Source organism: Artemia sp. Qi Xiang Cuo, chromosome 3, assembly GCF_049724085.1.
Source record: "Artemia sp. Qi Xiang Cuo chromosome 3, ASM4972408v1, whole genome shotgun sequence".
Lineage (NCBI taxonomy): Eukaryota > Metazoa > Arthropoda > Branchiopoda > Anostraca > Artemiidae > Artemia > Artemia sp. Qi Xiang Cuo.
Window position 1 is genome coordinate 2348267 of NC_142796.1, and position 16846 is coordinate 2365112.

The following is a 16846-nucleotide window of genomic DNA, read 5'->3' on the forward strand; positions in this document are numbered from 1 at the left end:
CAAATAAGTAGAACAACAGGGAAATTTTTATACAAGACAGTGGAACGCAACTTTAAATGAATATTTCGACCCTATATCCAAGGGCCGTCCTCAGCAAAACAGACGAAGAGAACAAAAACACTATAAAAGAAACACATTAAAATTCAATCATTAAAACTGTTTAAATTTTTTTTTAAAACAGCCCTAATATCAATACTTCAAGGAAGTTCAACCAGGACTTGTACTCCAAGCGAAACCGACAGAGAACAATTCATTCATTTGGAATTAAGATACTTAAAGACAGCCTATAAAGCTAATCAAGCATTCTTTGCAGCCAAGCTAGAAGGTCGATTTTTAATAGGTTGACTGGATTCAATTAAAGTTTTTTTAATGTGATTAGTCAAATTATATTTAATTAAATTTTTGTATAGGGCATTAAGCGAATATTCCCCCAAATCTCTTTTTAAAGAAATATTACTATTCATTTTGATTTTAATTTAAATTGCCTCTCGAACAACCTGTTTTATGCCTAAATCATTGCTAATAAGGCAAGTTTCTTCAAAAACCATTTTATGACTAGGGTTATCAAATATGTGACTGCTTAAAGCAGAATCAAAAGAAATATTTGCACTATTAGAATTTAAAGCTTTAGTTATGTCATCTTTGTGGTGTTTCAGGCGTTTTTCTAAATTTTTATGGGTTCTACTAACAAAAAAATGGCCACAGTCACATGGTATTTGATAAACCCCTCTCTGGCGAGTAACTGGGGTTATATCTGTACCAGAATTTAAGAAATTCATGATTTTAAAATTATTTGTAAATACGACATAAAAATTATTTTGTGTGCAAACTTTTCTAGATCACCTTAATACATATGACCGAATTCTACAATTTACCCTAGAAATTGAAAAAGCAAATAAACTACCGTCTTTGGATGTTTTAATTATTTGTAACACTTATAAACTGGATTTTACAATTTACAGAAAGCCCACATAAAATAACAGAAATTTACATTTAAAATCCATTCACCCCCCACAAGTTAAAAGAGGTGTTGTTACATCTTTTGTTGACAGTGCCCTAAACATTTGCTCTGAATCTTACATCACAGATGAACTAAATTTTACTAGAGACATACTTTTTGGAAACGGTTATCCTATTGTCTTTATTAACAATACAATTAGCCGAAGATTGGCAAGACAGTCCCGTAAAATCAAGGGTCTTTTACCATGTGAAGTTTCCTTCAAGCCCTCAAATATAATTTACCTTCCATATATTCCAAAAGTCACTACAAGTTTAAAAAAAGTTTGCACACAAAATAATTTTTATGTCGTATTTACAAATAATTTTAAAATCATGAATTTCTTAAATTCTGGTACAGATATAACCCCAGTTACTCGCCAGAGAGGGGTTTATCAAATTACATGTGATTGTGGCCATTTTTTTGTTAGTACAACCCATAAAAATTTAGAAAGACGCCTGCAACAACACAAAGATGACATAACTAAAGCTTTAAATTCTAATAGTACAAATATTTCCTTTGATTCTGCTTTAAGCAGTCACATATATGATAACCCTAGTTATCTACCTAAAAAACTCTGTGTAAGCGAGAGTAGGTCAATAAAGTTTCTTATCGAAATAGAGTATTTCAAGCAATCCACATATATTTACAGGCGTATCTAATGTTGTTGACAAAGAAAGAAAATAAAAACAATTTCGACATGTTTTTTCCTTACGCCTTCTTCTCGCCTATTTATTGACTTATATCAGGTTTTATATTGGTGCTTAGTAGTGGAATCAGCTTTTAAATCAGTATTTATATTGTGAGGTTTTATATTTGCTTATTATCTTTACCTCTACAAATGACTCTAAAATTAACTAAGTAATTTAAGCCAACAAGAAACAAACCTAAAGATTCACTTGGTAGTTAATGATACTCTCATAAGGCTGGAGCCTAGTTACTCACGATTATCTGAGAATTAAGTAAGGAACACAATCAAAGTTGACTATAAAGATATAACCCGGACATAGTACACCATAAAAACGTAACTGCTCCCTTTTTCCGCCTAAATACCTCTTATACCATAAGATTTACCACCAAATCTGGCAATAATGTCCGATTTTTTTGGATTAAGAAAGGTACATACACTTGAGGGTGGTTCTTCAGACCGAACACCCGAAAAGGCTAATCACGTTAGCGGACCTTTCATATTACTCGCCTGTTACGTACTTCCATCCCCCTTAGAAGAAAATGTTGCAACCATACCTTGCCAAGCCACTAATCTTTTTCAAAGGGATCTTATGATTCCACCAAAAAAGCCCGATTGTCTTTAACTCTCCCGGGATTCCCAAACTGTGATCTCCGTAAGTCCGTAAATTGAAGTTGTCCTATACACATGAATTTTGATTCTGTTTTAGTTGCTGAAACTCTTAATAAAACTATTATCTGAGACGGGGAGGGGTGCTTCTCTTTAATATATAATTGTCCAAAAAGTATATGTTGACATAAAACCACCTATCCGCAGTTACTAGAAATTCGGGGTGCTAATGGGGAGGGGGGGAGATATATGTAAATTTTAAGACATGTAAAAATCTCTTACAAGAGAGGAAGAATCTCTTTTGTTCCAACAGTAAAAAATTCTAAATATTTCGGCTTCGTATCTGGAAGCCTTTATCAACGGGTAAAAAGAACTAATAAAAATAGCCCGAGTAAACATACAGTATAAAGAAAAGTTAAAAAAAAAAACAAAAAAAAACAACAACAAAATACACAAACGCTGTAGAGCAAAATGAAAAACGAAAGAATACTCACGTTTAAATGAAGTCCAATAAGGTAATTCCGTTAATACAGGACAGTGCACAAGACAGTAAAAAACAGAATATCTGTTATCTTAAATTTTGTCTGATATTCTAAATTTCTGGTCAACCTGCCTAAGGCCGTAGACGGGCGTGCCTTGTTTGCCTCTCATTCCAGGCAATCTAACGGTCCTATGTCAATTTTAAATTCTTGGTCAACCTGCCTGAGACTCTAGGCGGGCGTGCCTTTCCAAAAGCTAACAAACAAGTATTTGCCAGATAAGAGAGTCATACTTACCTCCCGCCGTTTACCCATGCCACTTAACCAAACACTTGGAAAACTATAGATTTCACCGTTCGCCTGCAAGTCAAGGGGACTTGTTGGTCATCTGTCAATCCTATGAAACGGTAATCCACCTTTAGACTACAAGCGACCAAGTCTATTAGGCTTAGGTTTCATTTGTTCACCGCCTGTGAGTCAAAGCAAATTCAGTCCCAGATTTTGCATACAAGTCCAGTGGACATTGTCTGTCACGCGTCAACCCAAAATCAATCCAATGTTTCATCCCTTAGTTCTATTACAATCTACCTTATTTCTGCCCTAGGAAAGACGTATCAACAGATGATAGATAGACTTATCTATCAATAAATGAAATGACATCATTTTTATACAATCCTAAAAAGGGCTTATGCCAGGTCTACCTCTCACCCACTGGGACTGTTTGTTTTGGCTTTTTCTACAATTAGCCATGGCTTGATGCCTCCAACTACTTGATTCCAATTCAAAATCAACGGATTTGATAAAAGTCCAATAGGGTCCAATGTGAAGATATTCCAGAAGATTTTGTTTTTCATTTTATTTTTTCACATATTTTTAAATAAGTTTGTTTAAACCAAGTTTTTTTTCTTGTTGATAAAGGCTTCCAGACGTGAAGCCAAAATAGCCGGACTTCTTTTATTATTAGCGCTAGAATTTTTTTTTCAGTGTCTTCTTAAAAGATTTTAAACGATTTTTTTTTTTTTTTTTTTTTTTTTTTTTTTTTTTTTTTTATAGTTTCCCTATAATTTGTCTAATTTTGGTCTATTTTATTTTAGTATTATGCTCCCCTTCTGAGATAAATTTCTACATATATGAAGTGTGTGCATATAATTCTCGTGTAATTAAATTTTAGGTAAAAGGAACGATATTTAGCGAGTTAGACGATGAAAAGGTATTTGCTGTGATTGATTTTCACGAATTCGAGGAACAGTTCAAACTAGGAAATCAAGCAATGAGCAACAGGTCCAGTGGCAGCAGTGAAATCGACGGATTTGCTACTATTGGAAGCAAACGGTTTAAGAAACCTGAAGCAACATCTGTCTTGGAGCATACGAGACTGAGAAATATTGGTAAGCTTTAATATTAGCCTACTGGTCTAATTACCATAGATTATTGCCAAATGATAAAGAACATGGGTTGTTCTGAAACAAATTTTTGTTGTATGCTTTCTTTATTTCTTCTATTTTGTGAAAAGGGCTCAGCTGTGAATGTCACAGTTAATACTCCAGCTGGTTCTAATATTGCTATTCCTTTCTATTCTATTCTATTCCTTCCTTATAATTAATTTTAAATTATATGATGTTTGTAAGCCACAGTGGTGTTAACTCACGGTAATGAGGGGGGTGGAGGGGGAGGGAAGCAAAAATGTGCTTATCAAAATCTAGGGGTTGAATTTTGAGTTTTTTTTTCAATGAAAGTACCCAAAAAAATATTTTCAAAATCTAAGAGAGTGCAAAAAATTTTGGGGTGTGGGGCAAATGCCTGCCCCCCTTCCCCAATTAAAGCAACTGGTAAGCCAGTTTGTTCCATGAAATTGAACTAAACCAACTTTTTATTATCAACATTGCACGTTTTCAGACACAGAACGTGAAAAGAAAGGCGAAAATAGTCCATTGTTTCTTTACTCAACAAGCACTGTGCGCCAAACGTTCAACAGTGAATGCAATGTATAAAATAATTCTTTTTATAATGTAGCCCTCATGAAAATACGTCAATAAAATATATGAATCAAGCATATTCAGCGGTAGCGATTCGGGGATGGGGGGGGGGCTCCTCCTAGATTTTGGTTTATCAGTTTTTTGGTATTTTTATTTTAGAAAAAATCACCCTCCCCCCGCACTATATTCTAAAATATACTTTTTTTTATCTTTATTAACACAAAACTGAAAAAAATCCTTTCCCCCTCCCCCCTTACATTTTCGTGAATTGGTGCTACTGAACATATTGTATTTTTAACAAATCATAGCTTATTTGCAATAAGAGGAATTCCTCTTAAAGGTCCATCAGAGGCTAATCTAATTTAATCTAGCCTCAATCAGAGGTCCATTTAGTTAACAGAATAGTAAGACTTTTAATATAGATGTCATGATCGGTAGTTAACCTTCCGTAAGGCCAGTCTCCGTCTTCCCATCTGTTAAAAATAATTTTCTGTTAGCTCGTGAAAATATAACTGTCAACCTTTTCTGTATACTTAGCGAGGTTGGGTTAGTGTTGAATAAGTAGTTTAGGTGGTCTGGTATACCGATACCAGACCTCCCACTGGGTTCATAATTATGGAAAAAATTCATGTTTTTAACCTAGTTTCATAAATGGTTCACAATTTAGAAAAAAAAGGTTCATATAGTTCATAGTTTTCTTGCCATCAGCTGGAAAGCACTTGGGGTTGCCGTCTTTTTCCTTATAACAAAGTTTTCTATCATTTAAAAGGGGGCTTGAAATGGTGGTTAATTTTGAAGAATTAATTAGTATGTTTATTTTAAAAGGAAAATCAGAGCAAATGAATAGTTTATCATATAATTGGAAAACCTGAAGAAGGATGATCCTAGCAGAGAATCATTTTCAAAATTAAGTGATTAGAGCATGCAGATTATAAGGGCATTATTTGGCGTAGGAAAGCGCCACATAATGCCCTTGGAATAAACTCTTAGACAAGTATAGCCAATGTGCAAGAGTTTTATTTAAAACGTTTCAAGCTGTAACACTGCATGTTTTGTGAAGATGTTGGAGCTTCCTCCACATCGTTTTCTGAAACATCTGCCAAGTCGATGGCTAAACCTTGTGAGACTTGATAAATAATGCCCTTGGAATAAACTCTTAGACAAGTATAGCAAATGTGCAAGAGGACATTTGCTGACGACAGGATGCTCTCGATGAGTATTTCCTGAAATTTATTCCTAAGAAAAGACCAAAATTGATGAAGTCCAGCGGATACCGAGAGATATCTAAAGTATTAGTCCTCTGTGTAATATCTTTCGGAAAGCTATTTGCTCAGTTCACAGAGTTGTTTCAACGTAAAGAACCATCTATCCACATTCTGTATGACGAAACGCGTCGACTAGTAATGATGACCGCCAGCCGTTTTGTCAAGCAAAGTGCTTTGACTGATATTCAGAAGGAAAAAAAAACGTTTCTGAGCTCTCCCATTCAAGCGGGGATTTTCTTCCATCCGATAAAGTAGCATGCGGTGACGTCGTGGAAGAATGCCTGTCGAAGACACAAAATGTTGATGCTCTGAACTTGAGGAGTAGTGCCAGAACTGCTTACCTGGCTGTTTGCCGCCATATTGAAGAGAAATCACTAGGTCAAAGTGCCCTTCAGCATTTCCGGTGCCTGCGGCTGGATGATTCAAATCCGGAGACAAGAACAAGCGACTTTGTGAAAATCGTTGCATTTATGCCTTTCCGTGTTAATGCTGAATCTGCCAGTGACAAATAGAACTTGCTCCAGCTGGCACCGAGTTTACCTAAGAACATGACTTCATCGACGATTGATGTTTTATGGAACTCGGTTTTTAGTCTGAAAACTATCAAGGACAGACAAAACATCCCCTTGTTTCAAAGATAGTAAAAGCAGCTCTCTGCATGTCGCATGGGAACGCTGACGTCGAACGTGATTTTTCCGGACAGGGCGGATCATGACCGAGGAAAAATCATTGATGATCAGCTAAGGTTGCCAATGGCAGTTAGAACACCGTTAGGATAGTAGCCGGTAAGATAAGAGTGGCATTTCAAAAATAACCATTATCTTTATCGATATAGTGTGATAATATAAAAGCAGCCTAGGTGGCTAGTGGGAGGGAGAACACTGTTGAGCTAGTGGCCGGTGAGATTGGAGTCGCATGTTAAAAATAACCACTCTTGTTGATATAATATGGTAATATAAAAACAGATTAGTTTGCCAGTGGCAAGATAGATTGCTGATAAAATAGTGGGTGATGAGATGGGAATGGCATTTTAAAGATAACCACCATCATCGGTATAATATGATAAGTATAAAAGCAAGGTGTGGTAGTGGCACTCAGCTTGCACTGATCCTGACTTCAACTCCCACGTAGGACTTCAGCTTTCACGCATGCCAGGGTTATATAGCCTAGTTTTTTTTTCATCTTTCACAACTTCTGTTTTAAATGAATTCGAATGCATTTTGAATGTTTTCAGGTCTAGCTCTAAATATAGTTCTGAAGCCGTGATTCCCAACGTGGGATACAGGCCCCACCAGTGAGGCATGGCAATATTTTCGGGGGTCATGTGCAGGACGTGCACTCTACGGCTGACCCTACTCTAAAGCCCTAGTTTCGAAAAAAAGAATAATGTGAATGATGGTACATTCATATGCGTTTAAATGCCTGTGGAAAGGTAAAAAGAGACGGCTATCGCACCCTGGAAGCGACCAGGAGTTGATCTGGTCTGAAGGGAGTGGGAGTTTGAAGCCGTGAAAGGTGCATTTGCTCCACATGTTATTATACTATCTGATGCATTTGACTTTATCGAAGTATTTGGTCTGTAGGGCATTGAACGTATTCAGTTGATGCACCGGGACTAAATACCAAGTTGCTGAAGCGCACAACATAACTAAGTTTGCTGAGACCCAAGTTTTGAGGTTTGATGCAATGGTTAATCTTGGAACAACCGAAGACGGCGTTTGTCTTTGTCGATTTTCCTGTATCTAATTCTCTGTTTGTACATCTGTTTGGACCACAGCTAATCAGCAGTATTCCAACTTTGACTAAATGCCTTCCATTTGTCAAACTCCTATATGACTCGCTAATTTTTAAGTATTTTTCATTGCTCAATGTGAAACTATTCAAGGACCAAAATTCAATTATCTGAAATGACTTGTAAGTATTTTAGTTCTTTGATACTACATCTAAAAGTTTGATTTTTAAACTGAAGCATACCCTTTTGCGACGGTTTTTCGGCAAAAACTTAATGTAACGTGGTTTTCAAAGTGACATTTGTGACATTAACGTGATTTGAAGTGCTTTACTATTTCAGCAGCCCTTCTAGCACATGCTGTTTAAGGAAGGTTCAATGTAGTTTCCTTTTGTAATGCTTTTTTGGCGAAAAATAATGTGACGTTATTTATAAGTAACATTTGTGACATTATTATGACAGTCAAGTGCTTTGCTAACTCAACAGCCCTACTAGCATATGCTATTTATGTGAAGTTCCACACAATTTTCTTTTGCGACAAGCTTTTGGCGAAAAATGACGTGACTTTATTTTTACTGCAACATTGTGGCATTAACGTGACATTGAAGTACTTTACTATCACAATAGCCACCTAGAATATTCTATTTAAGTGAAGTTCAATGCAATTTCATTTTGCGACAGTTTCTTTTACAGAAAATAATGTGGTGTTGTTTTTAAGGTGTTGCATTTGTGGCTGACCTTTGTTGTTTGGCAGTCATTCTTGAAGACCTGGAACAAAAATTAAAACTTTAGCGTAAAGAGTGAGGTATTGAGGAGGGATCAATCCCCCTCATATGTAATAATATTTTGTTCATTTTAAGTTTTAATGATGCTCCTTACTTTCAGCTGAAAAAACTTGTTTATTAATTACATTTCTGATTGTTTTTTTTAAATAATGCCAGGAAATCCGGCTCCCCTCCACAGAAAGATTCTCTAGACAATTCAATCCCGGTGAAAATTTACCCCGGACAATTACCATTAAAATCTCCACATATAAAATTGAGTCGACGAAGAGAAAGTAAGACAAATAAAAATAATTTCGTAAGGGAGTCCTTGCAAATTCCGCCAGTGCAAAATTTCCCTGAAAAGTTCATTCTTCGCAAACCTCACTCTCCATGAAAAATTCTCCTCGTGGAAAATCCCCCATAGTTATTAGACCTTTCAGCTGTCCTAAAAAAAAAAAAAAAAAAAAAAAAAAAAAAAAAAAAAAAAAAAACGCATCCGTGATCTTTCTTTGGCAAAAAATGCAAAATTGCACATTTTTGAAGATGGGAGCTTGTAACCTCTACAGTAGGGTTCTCTTGTACGCTGAATTTGATGGTGTGTTATGAAATGCATTGGCCTTTAGGGGGTGTTTCTCCCTTTTTTGGAAATCAGGCAAATTTTCTCAGGCTCGTAGCCTTCGATGGATAAGACTAAACTTAATGAATCTTGTATGTTTTGAATCAGCATGATAAGCCAATTCTTTCCTTACAACGCATTCAGGCACGTACAGATGATTTTTTTTTTCTTTTTAGGGGGGGGGGGATAAAGAAAACAAGTTTTATTTGGTAGGTTGAATAAGAAGTGCCCAGAAAGTTAGTAATATTTAGGGTTATAGGGTAAAAGCTCAGACTCCGAGGCAGTGGTGGCTCTATTTTCTCTTGTGCCTGGCGCAAAATCTTTATTAGCACCCTCCCTCCCCCTGTCTTCCAAAATATCTGTCCTCTCCCTAAAACCGCCTCTGCCCCGAGGGCTCTTCACCCCTGCGCACGTCTGCGATCATATTCGCTCTTCTCAACCTTATTATAGAGTGATTTAAGAAATTTTTAATAAAATTACTACGAAATTCTCCTTCATCCATAGTCATATTTATTAATTTTTTAGCTTATTCTTTCATTATCCCCGTTCGTTACTGAACGGGGAAATGTCAGCCATTTCTTCTACATTATAGACCCCATCGCCTTTTGTGAATTGAAATTTTTTGAATATTCTTGCTCACCAGGATTGGCTGAATCGTTAAAAAGTCTCGTTCCATTTAAATCGGTTTCCCAATATCTATGTGATAATCCATTTTCTGTGCTTTTCCTTTTTTTTCATAGGCCCTTGAATTTCAAGTTGCAAGTTTCGATTTTCAGTCTCTTACTTAAGTCTTATCAATTTCCCGCTTCATTTGGCTCAAATGTGATTGAATACCCTCCGGAGAGAGTTTTCAGATTATCGTCCAAATAGATATTAGAATTCCTAGTGAAAACTTTTCTGATACGAGTTTAAATAAACCATAAAATCAATCTCTAGCTCTCCTCCCTAATATCCCTAGTTAGTAAGGGTCTTTAAGCTGTGTTTTGATATATGTTCCATAAAAATGGCCATCTAAATGGTCCATTGCTCATAAAAAATTGTCATTTGCGAAGTTTTTTTTTTACCTTTTCGGTAGAATAAAACCACAAAAGTAAACCTAAGGTAAAACAGGAATCATATCACAGGTATTTCACACTGTATCACAGTGAATAAGGTATTACACAGTGAATCACAATGTATAAGATATATCACAATGTATCACAAAAGACTGTTACAGTTAAATATAGGTTGTGTAAGTCACGAACATATATGGCATGTGTTTAGGGAGGGGGGAAATTTTTTAAAAAGTGAAAAATCTGGTAGATTTATACGGAAAATGCAAGAAATTATAGGAAAATCTTGAGCTGTGGATTTAGAGGCCCTTACTCCCCTCACTCCTATGTGTAAGCTACTGTGTAGCTGTAAATAATTCCTGAGACCACACTGGCTAATCATGAAAGAACATAAAATCGCGAAGAAAAACGAGGACAATTAACAGCCAGTGAAAAAATTGAAAAATTATGCAAATATTTTGGTCAAGACCTCCGCTTGACCGTTCTCAGTGCAGAATAAAACTGATAAAAATATAAAAAACCAAACCTTAAAATAAAACACAAAACTAAAATTGGATGACCCTTTCTTAGTAACGGTGAAAGTGTTATTCTGAAAGTCAAAAGTTTTTCCATCTTTTCAAAAATTTCAGAATCAGCACACCACCTAGAGACACAGGTGCAGGCACGTACACAGGAATTTGTTTCCCGGGGGGGGGGGGCAAATCCTTTAAACCCATTATTCTGTGAGAAAAATCATAAAATTATGGGACAATAAAAAAATCGTGAGATTTCGGGGGGGGGGGATAGATATCAATTCAAATTTTTTGGCTTTGTGAAAAATGATAAATATATAAATTAGGAAAATGTTAGTTTTTTTGTAATTTTTTGGATATTTTTTCTTGCCCGGTAGGTCGTTATGGGATGGAAAGCCTTTTTACTTGTCAAAGACTATTCATAATAATATTTACAAAGCGTATTTAAAGTATTATTGCTTAATTAAACAGAAAAAGAGAGATTACTTTCCTATAGTTATATTTGAAAAATTGTGCTTTAATTTTGTTGGTTTGCATCTTTTGAGCATTTTTTCGTAAGCCAATCATATTATTCATTCTTTCTGTAGAGAAAATAAATCAAGTTTTTCAGAACCTGATTGGTTGTTAAATCTTCTGAGTAAAATTTTAAGCAATGAAAAGAAGAAACGTTGAATTTCACTTGATTAGCATTCCCGAGGGAAATTTTAAGCGAGTAAAAGGGTTTCAGAGGCACAACATCTGTTACAAGAAACGTCCTATCAATCTTTGGCTTTGCTGTTTGAAGTAAATGCTGACATCTATATCCTGAATACTACACATACTACATATGCCTAGATATCGTATGGTCTTAAGCAGAAACAGCAACGAAATGACATTCTTAAAAAGTTCATCTGACTTTTTGATGTGGTGCCTCCGGTTTTCTTTTTTTGGGGGAGGGGGATTTTCGGGGCTCGGTAATAAGTGAAATTCTCGCTTGGAGAGCGTCTTTTCGTGAACTCTAATGAGAGAAAAGGTAGCACTTTCTTGACCGATATTTTAAATTCGTAAAACTTGAACGTCAAAGAAGAAAATTTATTTGACCTCACTGCTAATTAAGATTATGTTAGCTTAAACATCTCTAGATGTAATTCCCACAAATCTGGTATTTAAAATATTCAAGCTTAAACCCTGAAGGGGTGTAAGAAACACTGAAAATTAGGGTTAATTTTAGAGACAATTTTAGGTCAAAAGCCCACGTGTGAAAAACCCATGCATTTGCTAAATGTGGCCCTTTAGGTAGAAAAAAACGGTGGATATGGCCATTAATGAATGTCATCTACGTTGTCTATTTTGGGCCGGCAAAACCATTAATGCCATTTTTTTCGAATATAACCGTAGAAATGGTGTAACTGTGTATGTTGAGCAATAAACAACTTTTGTGACTTGTTAAAAGATGAGCCGTTTTGTACTTTAAAGCGACAAAATTGTCGAACAACTTAAAAAGAAGAATATGAAATTCGAGTTTGAGTGCTGCTGGGAATGGAAAATTATAGTGGCAGAATCAAATAAAGTTTCTTTCAAAAAGCTTAATGGTAATTTTTCAAATTTTTAATTTGATATATGGAATCATGTTAATCTGTCAGGTATCTGTTTCAAAAACAGCATCGCTACATGTCCCATAAACTCGGAAATGTCCCTTTTGCTTTTACAATCGAAATTGTCTCAGCCTGTATTCTCAGCCTATGCCCGAACTGGTGGAGTTGGACGGGCAGTGAATCCACTTCGGCCCTTAAATCATGCAGATTGAAAATCTTTTCGGCTAAAAATTTCAAGACTTTACGAAATAATGGTTCTACCTTTCTTACGAGATCCTGTGATTCCACGCCATTAGATTTCGCTTTTTCGTTTATTATTTTTCCTTTTTTGAAAGTTTCGGTGATTACTAGCTAAGCAAAAGCTCAAGTTTTATTTGTGATAAAGTCCAGGAATCCGTCAAAAGCCTATGAAAGTTTCCAACTTTCAATTGATGCTTGGATAAAGTTGAGGGAAATCCCACTAAAAAAGTCTGAAGACCTTTTGTCCGGAAAGTACGGAAGAGTTTGGCCTCGAAATGTACTATCTTGAGGTTTTTTAACCTACTCCCTCTGAAGTGTCCCTACTCCCTCCAGATACCCTTGGCTAAAGGTCAGACCTATGTGCACTCATGCTATAAGTAAATCACTGATGAAAAAGAAACAAGAAAGACGATTGACCAATTAGGTTGGGCAAGAAATATCGTTTTAGCTATTGACCTATATCTTGCCTACTGACACAGTTTTTATTAAAATTGTGGGCAGATGTTCTTAACTTAAACTGAGGAAAAATATTATTTGAATCTTTCAATATTAAGTTATTGTAAATGGGCCTATAGGAATATCTCCAGTATCTCCATTTAAAGCAAGGTCTCTATATATTTTTTTCTATTTGTGTATTATAAATTAGCCTATAACAAAATGGTTTCGGTAGACTAATAGTAACAAAAGAGTTGGTTAATATTTTTTAGGCTTATGTACTGTGCCCCCCCCCCCGCCCTAAATGTCGTATGTACTTCTATGGACTTGGAGTCCAAATAAAATATAAACGAAACGGTTTAATTATTTATAGGCTCAGTAGGTCTACCGAAACTATTTTGTTATAGGCTATTTTATAATACACAAATAGAGCAGTGTATATACTCCCATAAAAAAATACCAAAGAACAATAATGTCTATGGTAAAAGATTATGGTAAAGATTATGGTATTTATTGTTTTGATTTTATTTAATTTTTTTGTTTCCCTAGGGGGGATTGTATCAAACCAATGGTCCTAAAAGGTTGGGAGAGTGCTCTTTTAAACAGAAATCAAAATTTCCGATGCTACTTTTAAAAGACCAAAACTATTTTGCCACGGGGCAGTGGCAGTTTCGGCCATGTTGTTTCACTAAACTATGAATTTGCTACAAAGGGGTCTTGTTTGCTGTCGATTGAAAATTCAGATATAACTAATAGACTTAATATCTATCCTGTTTTTTTCCTGCCCATAGAGACTTACTATTCTATTCTATGTTTAAGTGTTTAGAAAATATCAGTAAAATTCCGCAATTAAGTGTCGCAAGTTAACCGATTTTCTTGCACAATAACTGCAACTTTACCAATATTAAAGCACATTTCCAACTTAACTAGGTTGGATCGAAACGGCAATCTTGGTCAGTAAGAAAGTCGGTGAAAATAGCTAGCCAGTTCGTTAAATCCCGGTCAAATATTGATATGATATTTATTTATTACCTGTCAAAACTACAAAACATAATGGACGGCAGAATATAAGGAAATAATAAAAATATTCAAAGTACAGAATACTGTTTAACATGAATATCTGCGACAAAATAGACTAACCCAACGTCGGCATTCAAATAACATATTAGTCTCAGTTCTGTCACTGAAGGATGATCCAAGGATGACCAAAAGTTAGAACTTTTTATGGAAATTCACTACTCTGATAGGAACTGCCAAAGCAGGATCTATCAGACTGAATCTGCTGACCGAATACCGGTTTGTGACGGTGTGATATTGCCGCTAGGTAAAAAATTGCTAGTTTGTATTTTATCGAAAAGAAAAATCTTGCTTAACTTTTAGCGCACCCTTTATGTAACCGATTTAAGAGGGATTTAAGAAAGCAGAGAAAACAGGAAAGACCAAGTTGGCATTAGAACACTAAAAAAGAAAAAAAAAGAACAATTGATGCTACTCAGTACTTTGTATAATTATCTAAAAAAGAATACCAAAAGTACCTCTCATTGTAGCTTGTCTTCGATCTCTGTGAAATTTCTTCCACAATACCCGAATTATTTGGGGTTCAAATCAATTTCTCAAAAAAAGAAAATACTAAGATATTTTTATTATTTTTCGAATAAAATAATAAAAATAATATAATAAATACAAGTATTAAAAAAACTTTTATGTTATAAGAAAATAAAGAAAGATAAAAATAATAAATTTATTTATTATAATAAATAAACTGATTTAGTAAACCACCCTTTTTGTAACTGATTTACGGAAGTTTATCCATCTCCTCTTTTTGCCGTATTATTTGATGGGAACTTATTATTAAATTTTGTTTCTCATCGATTTGTTTCTCAATTTTGGTTTAAATTTTGTTTCCCATTTATTACTTAAATCTTATCAATTTCTTACTTCATTTAGCTCCAATAGTGGTGTGATTGAATGTCTTTCAGAACAAATTTTTACATTATCGTCCAAAGGGATTAAGGGATCGTCCACTCTCAAAAATGTGTACACCAAGAGACGCGCACCAAGCATGGCATAAAGATTCATAGCCTGCCAGAAGTTTAGCAACCAAGATATTCATAAGGTTGCTGAGAGCGAAAAACCCCTTGGATACAATAGCTATTCCAAAGGAAATTGTTTGAGCAGTTTTTCAATTAAAAGGGGTTCTTTCATATTTTTTAAACGGTATTGTTGTGCGAAAGAAAGCCGATTTATTGCATTTGAAAGAGCAGAAGAGATTTTAAGTGCTTCAACCGAGGGAGGAGGAGCCTGTGCTTTTGATCTGGCCTCTGAAATATGATTTTTTTTACGATTTCCGCCTCTTTTTTTTACATTTTTTTCATGCTTGCCTAAGCTCTGCTTGTTTTTTAATTTGTACACCCCTCCCCCTCCCAAAAAAAATTCCTGCGTACATGGGGAAAACGCATTATGGTTACAGTTACTTTTAAAGTGACTTAAAATATGCCATTTGCAATACGTTGTTTTTAGGGGGAGGGCAGTTGAATAGTAGTTGTTTTAAAAAAACAAAATCCTTTATATTACCACCTAAGGCTCTATTAAGCCACTGTTATGATGTTAAATATTTTGTAACGTTACTTTATTTATTGGGTTTTCTATATTACATTTTGCAACTGTATTTTTGGGGGTAAAAAAAAGAACAACAAAAACTATAACTAAATCTCCATATAATGCCAAATAACCAAAAAAGAAGAAGAAAATAACTGCTTACTTTTAAACTAAGTCCCGACGTGTATCTTTGCCATTCTATTGCAAAAAATAACGGAATTTCTTTACCAATGAACTTATTTCTGCTTGCAATTATGACTAGAATTGTTTCCTATGTTACTATGATAAAAGTGGTCATAATATCCTATATGGTGTAGCCTAAAATGAAAGGGCTTATCTACCCTCTAATCAGAAAGTGAGATTTCACTAATACGCAAAATACCAGAGGGTTCCCTATGATACTACAAAAAAAAATCTCCCTGTGGTTCATTGGCTCTTTTATTTTGTGTATTCTTGAAAGCGAGTCAATTAATTTGTGAAACGTAAATCAGAAGTAGAAGTCTATCCAATTTAGTGCTTGAATATATTTGAATAGCTCCGCCTTCTACAATTTGATTGGATTTTCCGTGTGAAATTTTCAACCACTCAGTGGAATGACTCATTTTTAAGCTTCAAGCTTTTTAACTAGAGATCTCTCTTGTTCTCTGTCTTACTATCTTCTATTCATTTATTTTATGGAGAAACCTTAAAAAAAGTGAAATAACGGAGCCAAAAAAGAGAAAAGTGTACGAAAACATGCTGGTTTCCATGATGCGCCCTGACGTCTTAAGCACTGCACACGCGAAACACACTAATTAACAAAGTACACTAATTAATACAAATAAATAGTACACTAATTAGTACTCTATTAATACAATTAATATACTAATTAGTACACTAAGTACACTAATTAACTAACAAAATTGTGACATCCACCATTTCAGAATATCAGCAAAGGTACTTGTATGATAAAGCCCCAACCACTCAAGTTGTTCATCCGTTGACCCATTGTAGAACAGGTTTTTTCATTAGTTTCTTTCAGCTTAGCGTGAGACTGGACAAATGGAAGTGACAGAATAGATGGTAAATATATAATTTGGGCTATATATTTGTACATTAGGGGTGGGGGTAAAGTATTTGGACAATTTGAAGTTAGAAAACAATTCTTACTTCATAATATATAGGATAACTGTACCTAACACATTAGGCATGCAGACCAGCTATACTTTACCCCCCCCCCCCCCCTCCTCCGTAATTTGCAAATATATAGCCCAAATTTGTTTCTAAAGTATTATATTTTTTATCATACTTAGATATATTTCATTAGGATTGA

General features: G+C 35.0%; 1 protein-coding gene across 2 annotated transcripts in view; it reads left to right on the top strand.

Moving 5' to 3' along the window:
- Frl (formin-like protein) overlaps nt 1–16846 on the top strand; it is a 189744-nt gene that overhangs the window by 100161 nt on the left and 72737 nt on the right. For both annotated transcript variants that reach the window (XM_089108397.1, XM_089108399.1), the window contains exon 13: nt 3945–4161. In XM_089108397.1, coding sequence (XP_088964523.1) covers nt 3945–4161 — 217 coding nt within the window. The remainder of the gene's footprint in view (nt 1–3944; nt 4162–16846) is intronic.